Here is a 21,848-nt window from a genome sequence, read left to right as displayed (position 1 = left end):
ATTGTTTTTGGCTTAATACCAATACAAATGGGTAGCTTGCTGTCATGCAAAAGAATGCCTGGTTTTATTTTATAAAAACCTGAGATCAGAACAACTAAAATTAAGTAAATTCTGCCTTGTTGAAGGTTAGACAATAACCTTTCTGAGCATAAGCTGACCAGAAGTTAGATCTATCATGGTTCAAGCAGAGAAATCTAGGTACTTACGGAACAAGATTAGTAATATTTCCTAAGCATACTCTTTGGAGTATATTATAGTACCCTTTCGAATATACTGTTCCACTTGAAGTTGTAATATGATTGATCCATGAAAGCTTCAGAGGTATGCCTTTAGTGAAGGAGGAGAAGTTCACCTCAATGTTACAGTTTGTTTTTTTAAAAAGTTTGTTCTGTCTTCCTAAGACTAAGAAGATGTCATAATTCTTTTATGTTTTAACAATAAAAAAAGTTTTATGTCTGTAAAATTGCCTCCTAAGTATTTCTAATAAGCTGTCTGTATATAGTTAATTGAAGTCTGAAAGTCCTCGATGATCTTAAAATGTACAATGAATACCTAATACTCTTTCTCTAAGACTAACTTTTATTGGAATTTATCTAGAATTCCAGTGTTTTATAATTGTATTTGGTGGCTTCAGCATGATCATCAATCAGAATGTGGACTGGTTCAACTGCAGGTTAAAGGACTTCTAAACTTTGCCTTACTCCTTAAATTATAAGGTTGTCATTATTAGAAAATTTACCAGTAGTTCTGTTACACTAGATAAATGGGCTTGAGAAGGACAACCAATCCTCCCAGTTCCACTAGAATTTAAAATGATGTGTCAGAGAAAGTCATCAGCCAACAATATACACTGTGCTCATTCTCAACACACAGCTGACACTGGGAGTGAGAAGTTTCTCTTTTCCATGAAGAACAGAGCTGGAAGTAATCTCTTCTTTACTAAATCTCTTTAGTACTTTGTTTATTCCTTATGGGATCTCTCCCAGAGTACAGTGATTTCTGTGCTCAACTTATACTCTCTCCTAGACTATAAGCAACTATACTAGACCACCACACTTTGGATACTCTCAAAGCACTATGGTATTTGTATTTTATCCAATACCCAGAATTAATGAGAGAACACATGCAATGGTAATACTGTCAATATAAAATTCATTAGTATCACAGATTAAATATAAACAGGTTTCTTTAGTTTGGGAATCATATCACCATTTATGTTATACAAGAAACTGCTTTGAGCTCCAACAACCTAACTTATGAATTCACCCTCACAACATAGCAAAGACTTCTTATACAGCAGGTATTACCAGAAAGGCCCCAGACAAGAAGTCTATAGATCAGTAAAGATAGTAAAAATAAAAGAGAATGAATTTACAAAATATATAGTAATTGTAAAGGTAGCTTTAAACTAAACCTTTTACTTTCTAAAAGAGAGGAATTTAAAAATAATATTTTGTGAAAACAGTGGGAAAATGTTTCAGAATTAACACACGGATATATACTTGACCAGATGAATGTCTTAGTTAATCCAGAGAATCTAGGTTAAACAAAGCAATCATATGTCATTCATAAGCCAAAATTTCAACTTACCATTTATGTTTATTGCTGGTAATACAATTGACATCTTTGGTCTTGAGGTCTTGTTATGGGTGGTAGCTGGTAACAGCAGGTGATCCTAAGATGAACAAAGAACAATTTGTTACACATAGCAATCAGCTTAGTTCTATAATAACCCAAATTCAGAGTTTCTAGGATGCCAACATTTCAAAGCTATCATTAAAAAAAAAAAAAAAAATGAGGCGGGCTAAGCCCTTTTGTACTCGGAACTCTGGTCTGAAGGACTAGGTGCAGGGCCTCTGTACTCGTCCCCCTGTGAGCAAGTGAAACCAGACTGAGCACCGAGGAAGAGAAAACGGGATCTTCCGTCAGGAGGGAGGCAGCGTCCTGGAGGATAGAAGTCCTTGGATCTGGCTTCAGACCTGTTTTGAAGACTGTGTTAAAAGCAAGGCCCCATTTCTTCTGGACTCAGAGATCCAACCCTGAGCCTTTGGAGTGGGAGCACTGACTCCAAGACCCTAGACTAACGGAGAACTGACCCTGCTGCTGCTGCTGCTGAGTCGCTCAGGCGTGTCCGACTCTGTGCGACCCCACAGACGGCAGCCCACTAGCTCCTCCATCCATGGGATTCTCCAGGCAAGAACACTGGAGTGGGCTGCCATTGCCTTCTCCAGTGCATGAAAGTGAAAAGTGAAAGTGAAGTCGCTCAGTCGTGTTCGACTCTTAGTGACCCCATGGACTGCAGCCACCAGGCTCCTCCGTCCATGGGATTCTCCAGGCAAGAGTACTGGAGTGGGCTGCCATTTCCTTCTCTGGAGAACTAACCCTAAGGAGTGTCAAATAGTGAGAACTCACACAAAGGAAACCACTTGAATACAAGACCCGGCATCACTCAACCACCAGTGCAAGACACCTGTGCAGGATGCCTTATCTAAACAACAAACAAAAATACAAACCCATCATCAGCAGACAGGATTACCACCTCACTCAGCCTTACCCATCAGAAGAAAAACAAACAAACAAACAAACAACAACAACAAAAACTCAGCACAAATCTCATCCTACATGAAGCTGGCACAAACCACTGGGCCAACTTTAGGAGGGCAGAAACCAAAAGGAAGAAAGATTTAAGCTGGAAGCCTGGGAAAATGAGACCTCAAACACAGTAAGTTTAAAAAAATAATGAAAAGGCAGAGAAATACTACACAAATGAAGGAACAAACTAGAAATACAGGAGTCCAAATAAATGAAGAAGAAATAGGCAAACTACCTGAGAAAGATTCAGAATAATGATAGTAAAGATGATCAAAAACCCTGAAAACAAAATGGAGAAAATGCAATAATCAATTAACAAAGACCTAGAAGAATTAAAGAATAAACATGCAGAAACAAATAACACAAGGAATGAAATTAAAACTACTCTAGAAGAAATCAATAGCAGAATATCTGAAGCAGAAGAATGAATCAGTGAACTGGAGGATAAAATGTGGAAATAACTTCTGAAGAGCAGAATAAAGTAAAAAGAATGAAAAGAACTGAGCATAGTCTCAGAGATCTCTGGGACAATATCAAACACACCAACATTATATGTATTTAATTATATATATTATATGGGTCCCAGAAGAAGAAGAGAAAAAGAAAGGGTATGAGAAAATTTTTGAAGAGATTATAGTTGAAAATTTCCCCAACATGGAAAAGGAAATAGTCAACCAAGTCCAAGAGGCACAAAGAGTCCCATGCAGGATAAACCCAAGGAAAAACAATGCCAAGACACGTACTAATCAAACTAACAAAGACTAAACACAAAGAAAGAATATTAAAAGCAGAGAGGGAGAAGCAAAATGTACATTCAAGGGAAACCTCATATGCTTAACAGCTGATCTTTCAGCAGAAACTCTGCAGGCCAGAGGGAATGGCAGGATATATTTAAAGTGCTGAAAGGGAAAAATCTACAACCAAGATTACTGTACCCAGCAAGGATCTCACTCAAAGTTGATGGAGAAATCAAAAGCTTTTCAGCCAAGCAAAAGTTAAGAGAATTTAGTACCACCAAACCAGCTTTACAACAAATGTTAAAGGGACTTATACAGTCAAGAAATACAAGAGAAGGAAAAAGATCTACACAGTCAACCCCAAACGACTAAGAAAATGGCATAGGAACATATGCCAATAATTACTTTAAATGTAAATGGATTAAATGCCCCAACCAAAAAGACACAGACTGGCTGAATGGATACAAAAACAAGACCCATATATATGCTGTCTACAAGAAACCTAAAGATACATATAGACTGAAAGTGAGAGGATGGAAAAATATACTCCATGCAAATGGGAAACAAAATAAAGCTGGAGTAGCAATCCTCATATCAGACAGAACAGACCTTAAAATAAAGAAGATTACAAGAGATAAGGAAGGACACTACATAATGATCAAGGGATCAATCCAAGAGGAAGACATAACAATTGTAAACACCTATGCAGCCAACATAGGAGCATCTCAATATCTAAGACAAACACTAACAGACATATAAGGAGAAATTGACAGTAACACAATAATAGTAGGAGACTTTAACACCCCACTCACATCAATGGACAGATCATCAAAACAGAAAATTAACAAGGAAACACAAGTCTTAAATGATACATTAGATGAGATGGATCTCATTGGTATCTTCAGGACATTCCATCCAAATGCAAAAGAATCCACCTTCTTCTCAAGTGCATGTGGAACATTCTCCAGGATACACCACATCTTGGGTCACAAATCAAGCTTCAGTAAAGTTAAGAAAATTGAAAGAAAGCATCTTCTCTGACAACAATGCTATGAGACTAGGTATCAATAACAAGAAAAAAGCTGTAAGAAACACAAACACATGGTGATTAAACAACATGTTTCTAAATAACCAACAGGTTACTGAAGAAATCAAAAGGGAAATCAAAAAATTTCTAGAAACAAATGACAATGAAAACACAAATCAAAACCTATGGGATGCAGCAAAAGCAGTTCTAAGAGGGAAGTTTATAGCAATTCAATCCTACCTCAAGAAACAAGAAAAACATTGACTAGACAACCTAACTTTACACCTAAAACAACTAGAAAAAGAAGAACAAAACCCCCCCCAAAATTAGTAAAAGAAAACAAATCATAAATATCCAAGCAGACATAAATGAAAAAGAAATGAAAGAAACAATAGTAAAGATTAATAAAACTAAAAGCTGGTTCTTTGAGAAGATAAACAAAATTGACAAACCTTTAGCCAGATTCATCAAGAAAAAAAGCAAGAAGAATCAAATCAACAAAATTAAAAATGAAAAAGGAGAGGTTACAACAGACAATGCAGAAATACAAAGGATTATAACAACTATATGGCAAGAAAATGTATAACCTGGAAGAAATGGACAGATTCTTAGCAAAGTTCAATCTTCCAAGACTGAGCCAGGAAGAATTAGAAATTATGAACAACCCAATTAAATCCTGAAATTGAAGCTGTGATTAAAAATTCTCCCAAAAAACCAAAGCCCAGGACCAGATGGCTTCACAGGAGAATTCTATCAAACATTTAGAGAAGAGCTAATGCCTATCTTCTAAAACTGTTTCAAAAAACTGCAGAGGAAGGAACACTTCCAAATTCATTCTATGAGGTCACCATCACCCTGATACCAAAACCAGACAAAGACAACACACAAAAAAGAAAACTACAGACCAATATCACTGATGAATATAGATGCAAAAATCCTCAACAAAATTTTAGCAAACAGAATTCAGCAACATATCAAAAAGCTCATACATCATGATCAAGTTGGGTTTATTCCAGGAATGCAAGGATTCTTCAATATACACAAATCAATCAATGTGATACACTATATTAACAAACTGAAAGATAAAAACCACGTGATAATCTCAATAGATGCAGAAAAAGCTTTTGACAAAATTCAGCACCCATTTATGATTAAAACTCTTCAAAAAATGGGCATAGAAGGAACCTACCTTATAAAGGCCATATACGATAAGCTTACAGCAAACGTTATTCTCAATGGTGAAAAACTGTAAGCACTCCTCCTAAGATCAGGAGCAAGACAAGAGTGTCCACTCTCATGACTATTATTCAACATAGTTCTGGAAGTCCTAGCCACAGTAATCAGAGAAGAACAAGAAATAAAAGGAATCAAGATCAGAAGAAAAGAAGTAAGGCTCTCACTGTTTGCAGATGACATGATACTGCACATAGAAAAAAGTACAGTAAAGATAAAGATAGTATGAGAAAATTACTAGAGCTAATCAGTGAATTTAGCAAAGTTGCAGGATACAAAATCAATACACAGAAATCATTTGCAATTCTATATACTAACAATGAAAAATCAGAAAGAGAAATTAAGGAATCAATCCCATTCACCACTGCAACAAAAAGAATTAAATATCTAAGAATAAACTTACCTAAGGAGATAAAAGAACCGTATACAGAGAATTATAAGACACTAATAAAAGAAATCAAAGATGACATAAACAAATGGAGAGATATTCCATGTTCCTGGGTAGGAAGAATCAATTTTGTGAAAACGACTATACTATCAAACGCAATTTAAGATTCAATGCGATCCCTATCAAATTACCAATGGCATTTTTCACAGAACTAGTACAAAAAAATTTCACAATTCATATGGAAACACAAAAGACCTCGAGTAGCCAAAGCAGTCTTGAGAAAGAAGAATGGAGCTGGAGGAATCCACCTTCCTGACTTCAGATTATACTACAAAGTCGACAGTCATCAAGACAGTATGGTACTGCCACAAAAACAGAAATATAGACCAATGGAACAAGATAGCAAACTTAGAGATAAACCCATGCACCTATGGGTACCTTATTTTTGACAAAGGAGGCAAGAATATACAATGGGGCAAAGACAGCCTCTTCAATAAATGGTGCTGGGAAAACTGGACAGATACATGTAACAGAATGAAATTAGAACACCTCCTAACACCATACACAAAGATAAACTCAAAATGGATTAAAGACACAAATGTAAGACCAGAAACTGTAGAACTCTTAGAGGAAAATATAGGCAGAATATTCGATGACATAAATCAAAGCAAGATCCTCTATGACCCACCTCCTAGAGTAATGGAAATAAAAACAAAAGTAAACAAGTGGGACCCGATTAAACTTAAAAACTTCTGGACAGCAAAGGAAACTATAAGCAAGGTGAAAAGACGACTATCAGAATGGGAGAAAATAATAGCAAATGAAACAACTGACAAAGGATTAATTTCTAAAATATACAAGGAGCTCATACAACTCAATACCAGAAAAACAAACAACCCAATCAAAAAATGGGGAAAAGACCTAAACAGACATTTCTCCAAAGAAGACATACAGATGGCTAACAAACACATGAAAATATGCTCAACATCGCTCATTATTAGAGAAATGCAAATCAAAACTACAATGAGATATCAACTCACACCGGTCAGAATGGCCATCACCAAAAAGTCTACAAACAATAAATGCTGGGGAGGATGTGGAGAAAAGGGAATGCTTCTGCACTGTTGGTGGGAATGTAAATTGATACAGCCACTATGGAAGACAGTATGGAGATTCTTTAAAAAACTAGGAATAAAACAACCATATGACCCAGCAATCCCACTCACAGGCATATAAGGAAACCAAAATTGAAAAAGACACATGTATCCCATTGGTCACTGTAGCACTATTTACAATAGCTAGAACACAGAAGCAACCTAGATATCCCATCGACAAATGAATGGATAGAAAAGTTGTGGTACATATACACAATGGAGTATTACTCAGCCATAAAAAGGAACACATTTGAGTCAGTTTTGATGAGGCGGATGAACCTAGAACTTATTATACAGAGTGAAGTGAGTCAGAAAGAGAAAGATAAACATTGTATTCTAACACATATATACGGAATCTAGAAAAATGGTACTGAATAATTTATTTACAGGACAGCAGTGGAGAAACAGACATAGAGAATAGACTTATGGACATGGGGAGAGGGGAGGAGGGTGAGATGTATGGAAAGAGAGAGATGGAAATTAACATTTTTTAAAAAATGATAGTTTTTATTTGAACCTGACTTTGTGATAATTAACTACAAATCATTTTATGATTCATTCATTCATAATGCAGTACACATGAATTACTGAGTGACTATCATTAGCCCAGACCAGCCTGTGACACTCAGTTATGTCTGACTCTGCCAGGCTCCTCTGTCCATGGAACTCTCCAGGCAAGAATACTGGAGTGGGTTGCCATGCCCTTCTCTAGGGGATCTTCCTGACCCAGTGATCGAATCCAGGTCTCCCACATTGAGCGCAGATTCTTTACCGTCTGAGCCACCAGGGAAAGACTATCACTACCAGGTACTATAGAAGACTGCTAGTTCTGATAACATATCCTGCAGTATACTATAAAGAGTATTGGTCAAGCACTCAGAACAGAGGGCTTTTAATTCTAGCTCTGCCACTAAACAGCTGTATAATCTGGGTCTGTTTCCAGTCCTATAAAATGAGGAGGCCAGACTAGAAAATGTCAGAAGATACTGAAGTTATCTAATAGAGTCATCTTCAAATTTCTTTTTTAAAGAAGAGTAATGTTCCACCCCTCTCCCATACTGATCCCAAAAACTGATATATAAAAGAGAGGTTCTGATTGAAGCAAGACGAAGGCCTAGAGCCTTGCCCGCTTAGCCTTCTCTTCTCCCTTTGATGCGGCCAGTGTTAGGCTTTTCTTTTGGTAAGCAACAGAAAGATGCTAAATGAGATGCATAGTTCTTCCCCTTAAAAAGCATACAAGAAGGGTAAAAAAAATTATAAATGGATGCCTAGCACAATTATATAATTCTGAATGTAATATTGGGGCTTCCCAGGTGACACAAGTGAAAGAATTTGCCTGCCAATAAAGGAGACACAAGAGACATGGGTTTGATCCCTGGGTTAGGAAGATCCTCTGGAAAAGGAAATGACAACCCATTACAGCATTTCTTGCCTGGAAAATAACATGAACTGAGGAACCTGGCCAGTTACAGTCCACGGGGTTGCAAAGAATCAGACACGACTGAGTACATAGACACAAATGTAATATTGCCAACTTTTGATCATCTATAAGTGACCCAGAGCATCTGAGGTTTCTAGTTTCCAAACACACAAATACTGAAGCTGAAGTAAGAATGAACCAAGAGGACTTTGGCTTCAAAAACAGGGAAGAATGAATGTTTAGGAAAAGGTATATATGTCTTTTGTAGGTATGGAAAAGCTGGTTAAAAATGACTTTGACTTTGATATTAACTACTGCTTTCAATAACTCAGACACTTTTTCTTCCTAGCAAAAGCATAGGAATTGTCACAGCAAAAAGGAAAAAGAGAAAAAAGTATAGAGTAGTGTTTTTTAAGGGAGCATGGTTAAACTGAGATAAAGCTGAGCCGCAGTTTAACTCCTCTTGCTTTCTTTTCTTATTCCTTTGTTTCATCATTCATTCAACAAACTTGCTCTATGGAAGGACTCATCAAAAAGTAGGATTTGACACAGCTGAGAGTGATAAAAAATTCAATGCAACTTAATTCAATGTGATTATGAAATGTAAGTATCAGCAAAGCTAAGAAAAAAAATCTAGATTGTGAAAAACAAATGGAAATTAATGTACATGAACAGAACTGTACAGTAAACCTTTCCAGTAACTGCTTGTGCTTTGTCTAATTCAAGGCAACATCTCCATGAGAACATGTTTAGTTTTAAAAAAACAAAAAAACAGAGGGGAAAAGATGAGTGTGATTGTTCTGTTAGAATTCCAGCACTGCAGCATGGGAAAGTTTTTTTTTTTAAGTGCATTGTTAGACACAAAGATCACACGTTTCTGAAAGTAAGATAACATATGATAGCCAAGACAAAACAAAATTTGCTGATTTTCCTGCCATAAAAATTATAAATAGCTAAACTCCTATAATTAAAATACTGCTTCAGGATCCCCCAAACTGAATGAGAAAACAAACCAACAAACTTACAAGCCCCAAATTAAGGCTACTGTAAAAATAAACATACTTTGATTCCACTGGTCACGGGTTAAGGTCAGGCTCAGACTTAAATTTGAGTTTCCTGTTAGGATCTAGATGTCATATCAAACATTTTTAAACATGATTTTCAGAACATAATGCCTCCTTACTTTCTCTCTTCATTAAATTTCAAACAAAGTAGCTACTTTTGCAGCAGAAAACCAAAAAAAAAACCACATTATTATTTGTGAAAAAGAAAAAAATCACATCTTGAACGCATAAAAACTATTACAGTTAACCTTCCCTACCTCTAATTATTAAAGGTTTGCAAACTGGGAGGAAAACCTATAAAGGGCTTGTTTACACAGAGACCTACAGGTTAGACATGCAGGGAGTCAAAGCTGGTATACTACAAACTCTGGGCTTCCCAGGTGGCGCTAGCGGTAAAGAACCCGCCTGCCAGTGTAGGAGGTAAAAGAGATGTGGGTTTTATCCCTGGGTTGGGAAGATCCTCTGGAGTAGGAAATGGCAACCCACTCCAATATTCTTGCCTGGAGAACCCCATGGACAGAGGAGCCTGGTGGACTACAGTCCATAGGGTTGCAAAGAGTTGGACATGACTGAAGTAACTTAGCATGCACCCACAAACTCTAATTGTGCCTATTTTATATTAAAAATACTTTGTACACACACATGCCTACAACAGTGTAGTTGCTTCATTTAACATTTACTTTCACTTCCTCAAGTTAAATGTTTCTTGCCATAACAGTGAATCCTCAATCATTTGTTCTCTCCAACTATGTTTATCTCACATTTGATGGCATTTCACTAATCCTATCAGTAACATCTTCAGAAAGAAAGGAGTCAGTCAACAAACATTTACTGACTTCTCACCGTTCATAAAAGCAATTTACTGAGCACAGTAACCCACCATGTACTCAGCATTGTGCTACAGAGGATATTTTCTTTCAAAGAACATATATTCAAGTTTTTCTTAGGCAAAGAATGCTAATTGTGGCAGGAACAGCACTGTGCTCAGTATCTGTTTTCCTTTTCCTATTCCTTTTCTAGTATCATTTAGCTGGGCACGAAGCTACCCAGAAAAAGGACTATATTCCTATGCAACTTTGTCAGGGTGGTGATGCTGAAAGGCAAACTTCCTCCTTTTCTGTCTTCTTTCTGCTAGCTAGAACGCAGACGTGACTGCTGGAACTGGGGTAGCCACCTGGGATCACGATACGAAACTGCAATCTGAGATTTCTGAAGCAACAAGAAGGGGCAAGGGGTCCTGATGGTCAAGGAGATACCAGAAGACCTCCATATGAGAAACAAAACTCTCATTTGTCACTACTATTTTGGATTTTTCTGTCACTTGTACTAAAACAACTCCAACTACTAGTTATATTATAAATCTGTGAAATAATACTAGTGGTTTTCACTCAAGAGAAATCTCAATAAGGGTTAAAGTAATCAAAGACACTCTTTAACAGTGTAAAAAAAATCACGCTTGTTATCTGGCCTTCTTGATAATACTCCCCTCCCCTTTAAATTATTTATTAAAGAAATTGTCTAGGAAATTCAATCCTGGAAAAGTACAACTAGATGAATCTGAACAAAATTCTTTCTTATTAAGTCAGTTAATATAATCCAACTGCAACAAAGGTGAAGTTACTTAAAAATAAAAGGAGAAAAAAGATGTTGCCATAGAGATAAATTATTTTGTCACAGTCTTTCAAAACTGTCATTACCTTTAAGATATGTTCAAATGGACTCCTAAAAAGCCTTTATAGGACTGAGATACCAAGGAACATCTCTGGGGAGAAAACTATGTGGACAAATACCATAATCAATGCTTTGTTATTCCCAGAGGAAGTCAGAGAAACACTGGTGGGCAGACACCAAAACGGGGTCTGCGCTGCCATGCAGGCTCTTTCCCAGGCGCAGTGTGCCCAGGCTTCTCTTGCTGCAGGGCACAGGCTCTAGGCTGAGCGGGCTTCAGCAGCTGCAGTGCCTGGGCTCCAGAGCACAGACTTCACAGACGTGGTCTGTTTTCTCAGTTTCTCTGCGGCATGTGGGATTCTCCCAGGCCAGGGATTGAACAGGTGTCTCCTGCACTGGCAGGCAGATTCTTTACCGCTGAGTCACCAGGGAAGCCCAGAAAAGAAGGTATTTAATATCTAACCATGTCCCCGACGGATGAGGGAAAGTCAGTCTGCAACAGGCAGTACTTGTGACACTGAACAGCTTTCACTTAGATCAACATGTCAAAAAGTCTTGCAAATCAGGTCCATATTAATAACAATGACCTCTTGATATTTTAAATTTGAACCACATAAACTGTATTACAGAGATGGGGGTTGGTTTTCCAACCCAGAAAACTGGTAAAGACAGATGAAAAATTAAAAAAGCATCTATCCACATTTGAAAAATAGCTTTGTATTAAATTTTCTCTAATCTATCAATATGTTCCTATCTTTTGTGTCCTGTATCACTGCCTCATTTACCTTACCAGGTATCTTTCAAACTGCCAAAGTGAAGGCCAAAGCAGTAATTAAAGTCAGTTTTTCCTAGTTATTTATCAATTCACAACATTCTGAACTAATGTTAATTTCTAGGAGTTACATTAATTGTTGATCAGGAACCAAATCTGTCCTTTCATTTAAAGCAATTATAAAGCAAAGGCAACTAGGAAATTTGAAATCATTAAACCACACAGACACACATACTGACATATCCTGAAAATAGAATGCAAAAAAAAAAAAAAATTAGAGGTAGTAAAACTAAGTAGAGTGTAATCATTTAAAAGTCTATTAAAATGTCTATGATGTAGAACTTCCCATCATAGTAATAACATAAGTAAAATACATTACTCATCCCCAAACTAGAAACAGTTAATAGAAATAGCTAATATGAATGCAGTATTTGTGCCACTAATATATGCAATAAAACTACAGACCAATAAAAGGAAATGTAAAGTTTGCATCTGCACCATTAGCACACATGTCAGCCAGAGGAAAAATAAATCAAAACTATTAGAGCACAACAGATGGCTCAAAAGTGAGCCAAGGTTTACATTTTGACAAGAGGAAAATTTTGACAGTAAATTCAAATCTGATACAGTGCAGGCAAGGTCACCAAAAAAAAAGTTAGTTTGAAATCCTAATAAGTACAAACTCAAGTATTGCCACAAGCAATGGTTCTCATGTCAAGCTCTACAGGAAGCCCCCCAAACTCCCCAACTGATGCTGAACTCCTTTTTTCCCCTAATTTTTTAATTGAAGGATAATTACAATAGTGTTGGTTTCTGCCATACCTGGATCAGCCATAGGTATACATATGCCCCTCCTTCGTGAGCCTCCCTCCCACCTCCTATCCCGTCCCACCTCTCTAGGTAGTCTCAGAGCCCGGGTTAGGCTCCCTGAGCCACACTACATACTCCCGCTGGCTATCTGTTCTACATATGTTAGGTACATGTTCTCATGCTACTGTCTCCATTCTCCCCCCCTTGCCTTCCTTTCCCCCCTCATGTCCATAAGTCTGTTCTCTACATCTGCATCTCCACTTGCTCTGCAAATAGGTTCATCAGTACCATTTTTCTAAATTCCATATATGGGCATTAATACATGATATTTATTTTTTCTTTCTGACTTACTTCACTCTGTATAACAGGCTCTACGCTGAACTCTTTTATTCACACAAAAAGGGCATGATTGAACCATACAAAACTGTCATTTTTATGGTGAGTCAAATCTCAGTAATTTCATAAGGGTCAACCTCATAATTTGGTGAAGAGCCTTGAGAGTCCCTAGGACAGTAAGAAGATCAAACCAGTCAATCCTAAAGGAAATCAACCCTCAATATTCATTGGAAGGACTGTTGCTGAAGCTGAAGCTCCAGTACTTAGACCACCTGATGTGAACAGCCAACTCATTGGAAAAGACCCTGATGCTGGGAAAGACTGAGGGCAAAAGAAGGGGACAACAGAGGAAGAAATAGTTGGATGGCATCCCTGACTCAATGGACAAGAATTTGCGCAAACTCTGGGATATACTGAAGGACAGGGAACACTGGCATGCTACATGGGGTCATGAAGAGTCAGACATGACTTAGCAACTGAACAACAACAGTTACATATGCCTCTCTTTTTCAAATCCAGAATTAGTTTTGAGTTTCACAGTCAAAATGATTCCTTGTAAATTTTCCCAAGATTAAGATAGCAACCTCCCAATCATTCTTCTCTCTTGATGAGAGCTTCAGGAAAAGTGTTTCTAAACCAGGGTGGGATTGTTTTCCCTAAAGAAAGCTCTTAGACAAAATGCTGGTTACATGCCTTGAATAGGTAGAGTGCTAGGAAGTCTCTGACCTTATTCTTCCTATTTCTTCTTCTTCTATTTCCTATTTCCTATCTGAGCTCATCAAACTTCAAAACTTTTTCAGCTATAATACAGAGCTTTTTCAAAGGTGGACCATGTGTGATTTAGGAAAATACATTAGGATTCCTGAAACTTGTTATCAATCATCATTTGTTGTGTGCTGAGAGTAGCAATCACAAAAATGTCTTATTAAGGAGAAAGATCCAACACTAAACGTATAGAGTTTAACCACATGAGAGTTTGTCAGACATAATGTTTACAAGATGTCTTATTTTAAAAATTGACTTTACTTTGGCAGGAAGTGAATATCCTGAGAATTAAATTGCAAACTACAGATATGCTACCAAAGCAAAGGATAGGGATGGGACAGAGGAAGGGTTTGTGTCTATAGAAAATTGAGTCAAGTTTTCTGGAAAAAAAAAAAAAAGAGAGAGATTAATTAGTAAACACTTCAAGCAAAAAGTTAAATATCGGTATCTAAGAGAATTATTTTTTTGTGGGGAAAATGTTGGGTCGAGACCAAAATTTTTTTTAAAAGTTCTAGGCACAGGCTCTAGAAATGAGGTAAACTTGTACAAGAGTGGAGCAGGGGATTAACTCAAATGGTAGAGCGCTTGCTTAGCATGTGAGAGGTAGCGGGATTGATGCCCTCATTCCCCAGTTTGGGGCTTCCCTGATAGCTCAGTTGGTAAAGAATCTGCCTGAAATGCAGGAGACCCCGGTTCAATCTCTGGGTTAGGAAGATCCACCGGGGCTACCCACTCCAGTATTCTTGGGCTTCCCTTGTGGCTCAACTGGTAAAGAATCCACCCACAATGCAGGAGACCTGGGTTCGATCCACAGTTGGGAAGACTTCCTGGAAAAGGGAAAGGCTATCCAGTCCAGTACTCTGGCCTGGAGAATTCCATGGACTGTATAGCCTATGGGGTTGCAAAGAGTTGGACACGGCTGAGTGGCTTTCACTTTCACTCGTACAAGAGTAGTCTCGAATGCCCTGTGTGTGTAAACAGGGGACAGGAACATGGGGGGGATATGATTCTAGCTGTTTCCTTCATATCTATGACTCTACAACCTTCTGCGGTGGAAGAGGAGGAGTCCTACTTAATTTATGTTTCTAAAGGTATCTCTCCCGGAATGATTCTCAGTGTCTGGATCTTTCCCCACTCTTCACTACAGATCTTGGTCCTTTTCTTTCCAAAGCAATTTTGATCTCAGTCTCACGCAAAGCAACAGGAGGGGCTGTGAAACGTCCATAAAGGACATCTTAGGAAAGACTGGCCTTGACACGGCAAGCTACAAAGTGGGCAGTGACACTGCTGTCTAGGTGTACTCCGCTCCACCTCAAGTGAGAACCACTGCCCACAGCTGAATGAAAGAAACTGAGGCTGACAGGCACGTACAGCGGATCGGAAGTCCTGAGCCCAGAAACCAAAGCTCTGTTGTGATTTGGTCCCCACTGATTGTCTTTCTGTTCTGATCTCTCATTATTCTTTTTCACTAACACTGGTGTCAACTGTCATAGATATTCTCGATAAATTCAACCAAGGAAGGAATACACTCTGATATTTCACCTTTTTTAATTTAAAAAACTGGCGAGAGAGAAGTAACAGAAGTATAAGTATTCAGAGCTTCTACTCCTATCTCTGTGCTGCTGATAGTGTGTGTGGGAGGGGTGAGGTTATAGGTGGATAAGGGAGTTGGAAGAAGCTACATTGGCTTACATGTTTTTAAAAGTATTAGTTTAGCAGGGGGGGAGAAGTCTGGAAGTTGGGAGGGTAGAAAAGAATTGAGTAAAGAGGGCTAGCCTGAGCTGTGGGCTTTGTGTGACAGAAGACAGACTAAGGCAGTGACTGTGTGCTGGGGGCAGGGCGTGGTGGTTGGAGGGAAGAGGATGTTTTCCTGACTATTAATATTCCCTTTCCAGTTTTTTCAAGAGACTCCATTAAAAGGTTACATTACTTATCAAGTTTTTGAACTTTTGGATTTGCATTTCTTTTGGATGTGTCAGTATGCCAAAATTAGTCTTTTAAAAGGGTAAGAAAAAAAAATGTCTAGTTTTATTTGAATTACATAGATAAAGGGTCTTTTCTTCTGCGGGTAGACTTTATAATGGTCTTCTGGCAAGGAAACACATTTAAAAATCAAGTTAAATCCTAGTACCAAAAAAAAAAAAAAAAAAAGCTCCTCACAGGCCTAGTCATTTGGAGAATCTGGGCAGCTACTATCTGTGCAACACACGCCTTCCTCTGCTTCCCTCCACTGTTATTCTCCCGCCCCAGCCAACCCCTGGCCTGGCCCAGCCGCTCAGCTTCCCTTGTGGCCCAAAGCACTTTCCCCCGCCCCAGCCTCAACCCAATTTTCTCTTCTGCAAAGTGGTTATTTTTCTCCCTCCCCTTCCAAAGGGTCACAGCTGCTCCTCACATCCATTCAGGTCTAGCCAAGACTAATCTCATTCCTAGACATGTGCTTCTACTACCAGGTTCAACAGCGTTGCCTCCCTTTAGCTTGCCCAGGCTGCCATCATGAATCCCAGGGTAGGGTATAGGGGCCCAGATATCTGGAGAGAGAGGACACCGAAGGGCCTATATTATAAGGTACAAAGCAGGAGAGATTAAAGTCAAGTTTTTAATTTAATACTCTTGATATTTAATATTGGTAAGGTAAGCTACAGATTACATTCCTAAGCTTAATAAGTAGTTTTCATTTTAGTCATATGAATTTCAAAGTAGTTTCCCTAAATCTTTAAGACTTGGCACTTAGTTTTTATAGTACTAGCTGGTGATTATGGCTATCCTGCATCCCAAAAGCTTTTCTATTTGTTGGTACTACCACTGAGTGGGTTTTTGTGCAGAAAATATCTTCAGCTACAGAAACCTGAAGCAAGGAGACGAAGCCTCTCTCCCAGCTCTTTGGCAACTAGGGCATGGCCATGTGACATAAGCTTGGCCAATCAGATACTCCTTTTAAATTTGAAAGACTCAGGCATTAGTGAAAAAGAGTCAGAGACATACAGATTGTTCACAGCAGTGAAGAGTCTGCCACTGACAGCAGTGCTAGCCATCTGTGGGGTGTCCTCACCCAACTTCTGAGCTGAGACAATGGCTGTGTTCTTTGCTGTGTGGCTTCCTTTGGTTCCCACCACACTCTCAGCTGAATTCTCCAGCCTTCCACGGTATCTGTGAACTACCAAACAGACTTCCAATAAATTCCTTTTCTGCTTAATGTCAGTAGTTTCTGCTTTAAGTTACAGTAGGTTTCTGTTGTTTACAATCAAGAAACACTACTAGGACAGAGCTGTAATTCCATTTCTGACATATTTGACATTGTCAGTTAATGTCTGACCTAACATTTTTCAAAAACATTAACTAAATTAATAATGGCATTATTTTAGATAGGTAAACTACAATAGAGTCATAAATCAATGGGCTTCCTCATCTCCCATTTGATGCCCAAATTAATGAAAACTGTCACTACCATCCTACTGAAACTCTCCTCAAAAATAATACATTCTAACTGTCAATGCCACTTGCTTTTATCGAGTCCTCACACTAGATCTCTCTCTGCAGCATTTGACATGCAACTTTCCCTCCTCAAATTCTCTTAGTTCTCATTTCCTTCCAATGTTATTGTTGTTACCTTCTCTTCCACCACATTCCACATTAACAATTGGTGTTTCTTAGTGGTGAATCTTACTTGGCATTCTCATCTAACCCATGACTTAAAGTATATGTCTGACTCAAACCTCCCAAACATTAACTGAAGATCCATATTTACAATTTTCACTAAACATCTCCACTGGAGTATCTATAACAGTATTCTTAAACTAAAATTTATCTTTTCCTGGGTTTTCTACTTTCATTAACTCATCAATTTCTATCTAGTTATCCAAACATAAATCTAAAACCATCTTGGACTCCTTTGTTTTTCTTACCTTCAGCACAAAATATGCCCCCTTTTCATTCCCAAGCTTAAGTTCACATTAGCTAATCTCATATACTTGTACTTACCCTGCTTATTTAACTTATATGCAGAGTACATCATGAAAAATATCATGCTGGATGAAGCTCAAGACGGAATCAAGATTGCTAGGAGAAATATCAATAACCTCAGATATGCAGATGACACCACCCTTATGGCAGAAAGCAAACAGGAACTAAACAGCCTCTTGATGAAGGTGAAAGAGGAGAGTGAAAAAGCTGTCTTAAAGCTCAACAGTCAAAAAACTAAGATAATGGCATCCGTTCCTATCACTTCATGACAAATAGATAGGGAAACAATGGAAATAGTGAAAGACTATTTTCTGGGGCTCCAAAATCACCTCAGCTGGTGACTGCAGCCATGAAACTAAAAGACGCTTGCTCCTTGGAAGAAAAGCTATGACAAACCTAGACAGCATATTAAAAAGCAGAAACAGTACTTTGGCAACAAAGATCCATGGAGTCAAAGCTATGGTTTTTCCAGTAGTCATATACAGATGTGAGAGTTGGACCATAAAGAAGATGGGGCACCAAAAAATTGATACATTTGAACTGTGGTGTTGGAGAAGACTTTTCAGAGTCCCTTGGACTGCAAGATCAAACCAGTCCATTCTAAAGGAAATCAGTCCTGAATATTCACTGGAAGGACTAATGCTGAAGGTGAAGCTCCAATACTTTGGCCACCTGATGCAAAGAGCTGACTTGTTGGAAAAGACTCTGATGCTGGGAAAGATGCAGGAGGACAAGGGGATGACAGAGGATGAGACAGTTGGATGGTATCATCGACTCAATGGATACAAGTTTAAGCAAGTTCTGGAAGATGGTGAAGGACAGGGAAGCCTGGTGTGCTATAGTCCAAGAGGTCTCAAATAGTCAGACATGACTTAGCTACTGAACAACAATATCCTCAGAATATCTTTTTTTAATCTTAATCTCTTGTCAACAATTAAATGCACTCTTTTCCTAGTACATCTTAAATACCACCAAAACAAATACTATTACTGATCTATATTCGTAAATGATGAGATATACTACTAGGATGTATGAGGATGAGACGGTTGGATGCCATCATCGACAAGACAGACACGTGTTTGAGCAAACTCTGGGAAATGCTGAAGGACAGTGAAGCCTGGCTTGCTGCAGTCCATGGGGTTGCAAAGAGTCAGACATCACTTAGCGATCAATAACAACAACGACATTATTAGGAATGAAAGGAATTACGGCTGGTCACTACAAAGATGACTTCAAAGAGCTAAAAATGTTTGGAATTTTTGTATCCACAGCACTAGAATAAATTGGGCAAATAATAGAAACTAACTGAAACTTAAAAAAAGTGAGTCAGTCTTTTCTATTATTGTTAAAGGGACTCAAGTCAACAGAACATGAAATATACTCATTTAAAGAAGACTTATCTGTCTAGAGATGTTATAATGTTTCTTTACAAACTTCCTTAACTGTAAAGATGACAAAAACGAAACAAAGGAAAACACACATGCATAGAACAGAGAAAGGAAAAAGTTTAGACCACCCAAACAGAAAATATGTTCTTCACCAGAAACAGTAAAATGAGGAGTACAACTGGAGAAGACCACATTTAATCGAAAATCACTTACGTTTCTCATCAGAGTTCAGCTATTAAACAGATGCCTCTAAGAAGCAGAAGCTATTATTTTAAGATACTGCCCAACACTTACCTAAGGAAACACTCAAAGCAATGTAATAAGAATCTAAGCTGTAGTTCACTCTCTAATGTGAGGTCTGCTGCTGCTGCTGCTGTTGCTAAGTCGCTCAGTCGTGTCCGACTCTGTGTGACCCCACAGACGGCAGCCCACCAGGCTCACCGTCCCTGGGATTCTCCAGGCAAGAACACTGGAGTGGGTTGCCACTGCCTTCTCCAGTGCATGAAAGTGAAAAGTGAAAGTGAAGTCACTCAGTCGTGTCCGACTCTCTGCGACCCCAAGGACTGCAGCCCACCAGGCTCCTCTGCCCATGGGACTTTCCAGGTGAGAGTACTGGAGTGGGGTGCCACTGCCTTATCCAATGTGAGGTCTGTACAAGTGCTAATAAGGTGAAGCACTAGAGGAAGTAAAGTGTGCTGAGCCTAGCCCTGGAATATCAGGTCACACACAAGAGTGTACCTCATGAAAGAGAAAGTTGCTCAGTCACGTCCGACTCTTTGTGATCCCATGGAGTACACAGGCCATAGACTTCTCCAGGCCAGAATAATGGAGTGGGTAGCTGTTCCCTTCTCCAGGAGATCTTCCCAACCCAGGGATCGAACCCAGGTTTCCCACATTGCAGGCGGATTCTTTACCATCTGAGCCACCAAGGAAGCCTAAGAATACTGGAGTGGATAGCCTATCCCTTCTCCAGGGGATCTTCCCGATCCAGGAATGGAAACAGGATCTCCTGCATCGCAGGTGGATTCTTTACCAACTGAGCTACCTCATAATTAGACTGAATAGATGGGAGACCTTAGGCAAGATACCATACAAAGATAATGTTCCTCATTCTAATAGAAGGGGTTTTTTTGGGCGGGGGAGGGAGATTTTTTTCTCTGAGTTTTGAATCTTTTCTCTTACAACAAGCAAACATTTTTATTAGGAAGTATGACAATAGATATGCTCTTTAGGCCAATCAAATGGTTCTGAGCTCTGACATTCAAAGAAGATCATGAAAAATCAGCAGCTAATACAGAACTCAAAAGATGAGTAGAATGACAATCTGAAATGGCTGATTGAAGTATCAGGCTAATTATAAATAGGAGCCACAAATCAAAAAGGAAAATAAAAATTTAACAATTAGGAAAACAGTAGATACTATTAAAAAAAAAAAAAAAACCAAGGCAAGTGTCTCAGAAGTGAATACTAAATTATAAAGGAGGGAAAAGTGACAGTCAATTAACCCAACCCCTTTCTTTGTGTCAACATACAGTTATTAAGCAAAGGTACCAAACTGCTGCTTTCTAAAATATTAAAAAAAAATCCAAAGCAATCTAAAATTTCCCTTTTCTATTTCACGACTCTTGCTATATATGGAACATTCAAATGAATATATAGAGAATACATACTTAACTGAGGTGATGTGTGCTAAGTTGCTTCAGAAGTGTCCGACTCTTTGTGGGACTATAGCCCGCCAGGCTTCTCTGTCTATGGGATTCTCCAGGCAGGAATACTGGAGTGGGTTGCCATGCCCTCTACCAGGGGATCTTTGCAAACCAGAAACAGAACTCGCATCTCTTATGTCCCCTGTATTGGCATGCAGGTTCTTTACCACCAGCACCACCTGGGAACCCCACATTCTTTCAAGTATACTTAACTTGGCAGTGAGGGTCCCTGTGTCTGTATTGCTCTTAATCTTTATTATTCAGTGCTGGAAATACCTATTTACATGGTTCAGTTCATACTTTCTTTGTCTTTGAAGACTTTATGATCATCCCCTTCCTGACTCCACAAATCTCATGTCTCAAGTCTCACGTGGGAGATATTCTTAAAGGTCTGCTATTACATGCAAAAAGCCAACCAAAATATGACAGAAATTACACTAGGCAAAAGCATGGAGCCATAAGGCAGAAAGAGACCTCAGAGATTTTATAGCCTGTGCCCTCATTTGAAAAAACTGAGGCCCAGCTGGGATTTAGACCAAGCTCTGTCAATAACAATTTTATTTCAGTATACCAAACAATTGTTTGTTTGTTTGGAATACTGAATAAATCAAAAGTTTTTAAAATCATCAAGAAAAATGACATTGAGACCTCCAAATTAGGAAATACAACTCGTTTGTGAAAGGCAGTTTATGAAATTGCTAAGAATGCTCAATTCGGCTCATACCCAGATAGGTTTCTGGGATGTCCCCAAATAAAAGGAAATCAACATTCATCAGCAACTTAACAAACATAATTATCAAACAAATCATATTTGTCTATAACATAAAA

At 38.5% G+C, this 21,848-nt stretch overlaps 1 protein-coding gene across 2 annotated transcripts in view; it reads right to left on the bottom strand.

Annotated features, from left to right (window-relative positions):
* ATF6 (activating transcription factor 6) overlaps window positions 1-21,848 on the bottom strand; it is a 239,568-nt gene that overhangs the window by 61,262 nt on the left and 156,458 nt on the right. For both annotated transcript variants that reach the window (XM_020875014.2, XR_011487744.1), the window contains one exon: window positions 1,591-1,675. In XM_020875014.2, the coding sequence (XP_020730673.2) occupies window positions 1,591-1,675 (85 nt within the window). Of the gene's footprint in view, window positions 1-1,590; window positions 1,676-21,848 lie in introns of those variants that run through there.

This window comes from Odocoileus virginianus, chromosome 5 (genome assembly GCF_023699985.2).
Source record: "Odocoileus virginianus isolate 20LAN1187 ecotype Illinois chromosome 5, Ovbor_1.2, whole genome shotgun sequence".
Taxonomy (NCBI): domain Eukaryota; kingdom Metazoa; phylum Chordata; class Mammalia; order Artiodactyla; family Cervidae; genus Odocoileus; species Odocoileus virginianus.
Note: the sequence above shows the minus strand (reverse complement) of the source record. Positions and strands in the feature narration are given on the sequence as shown.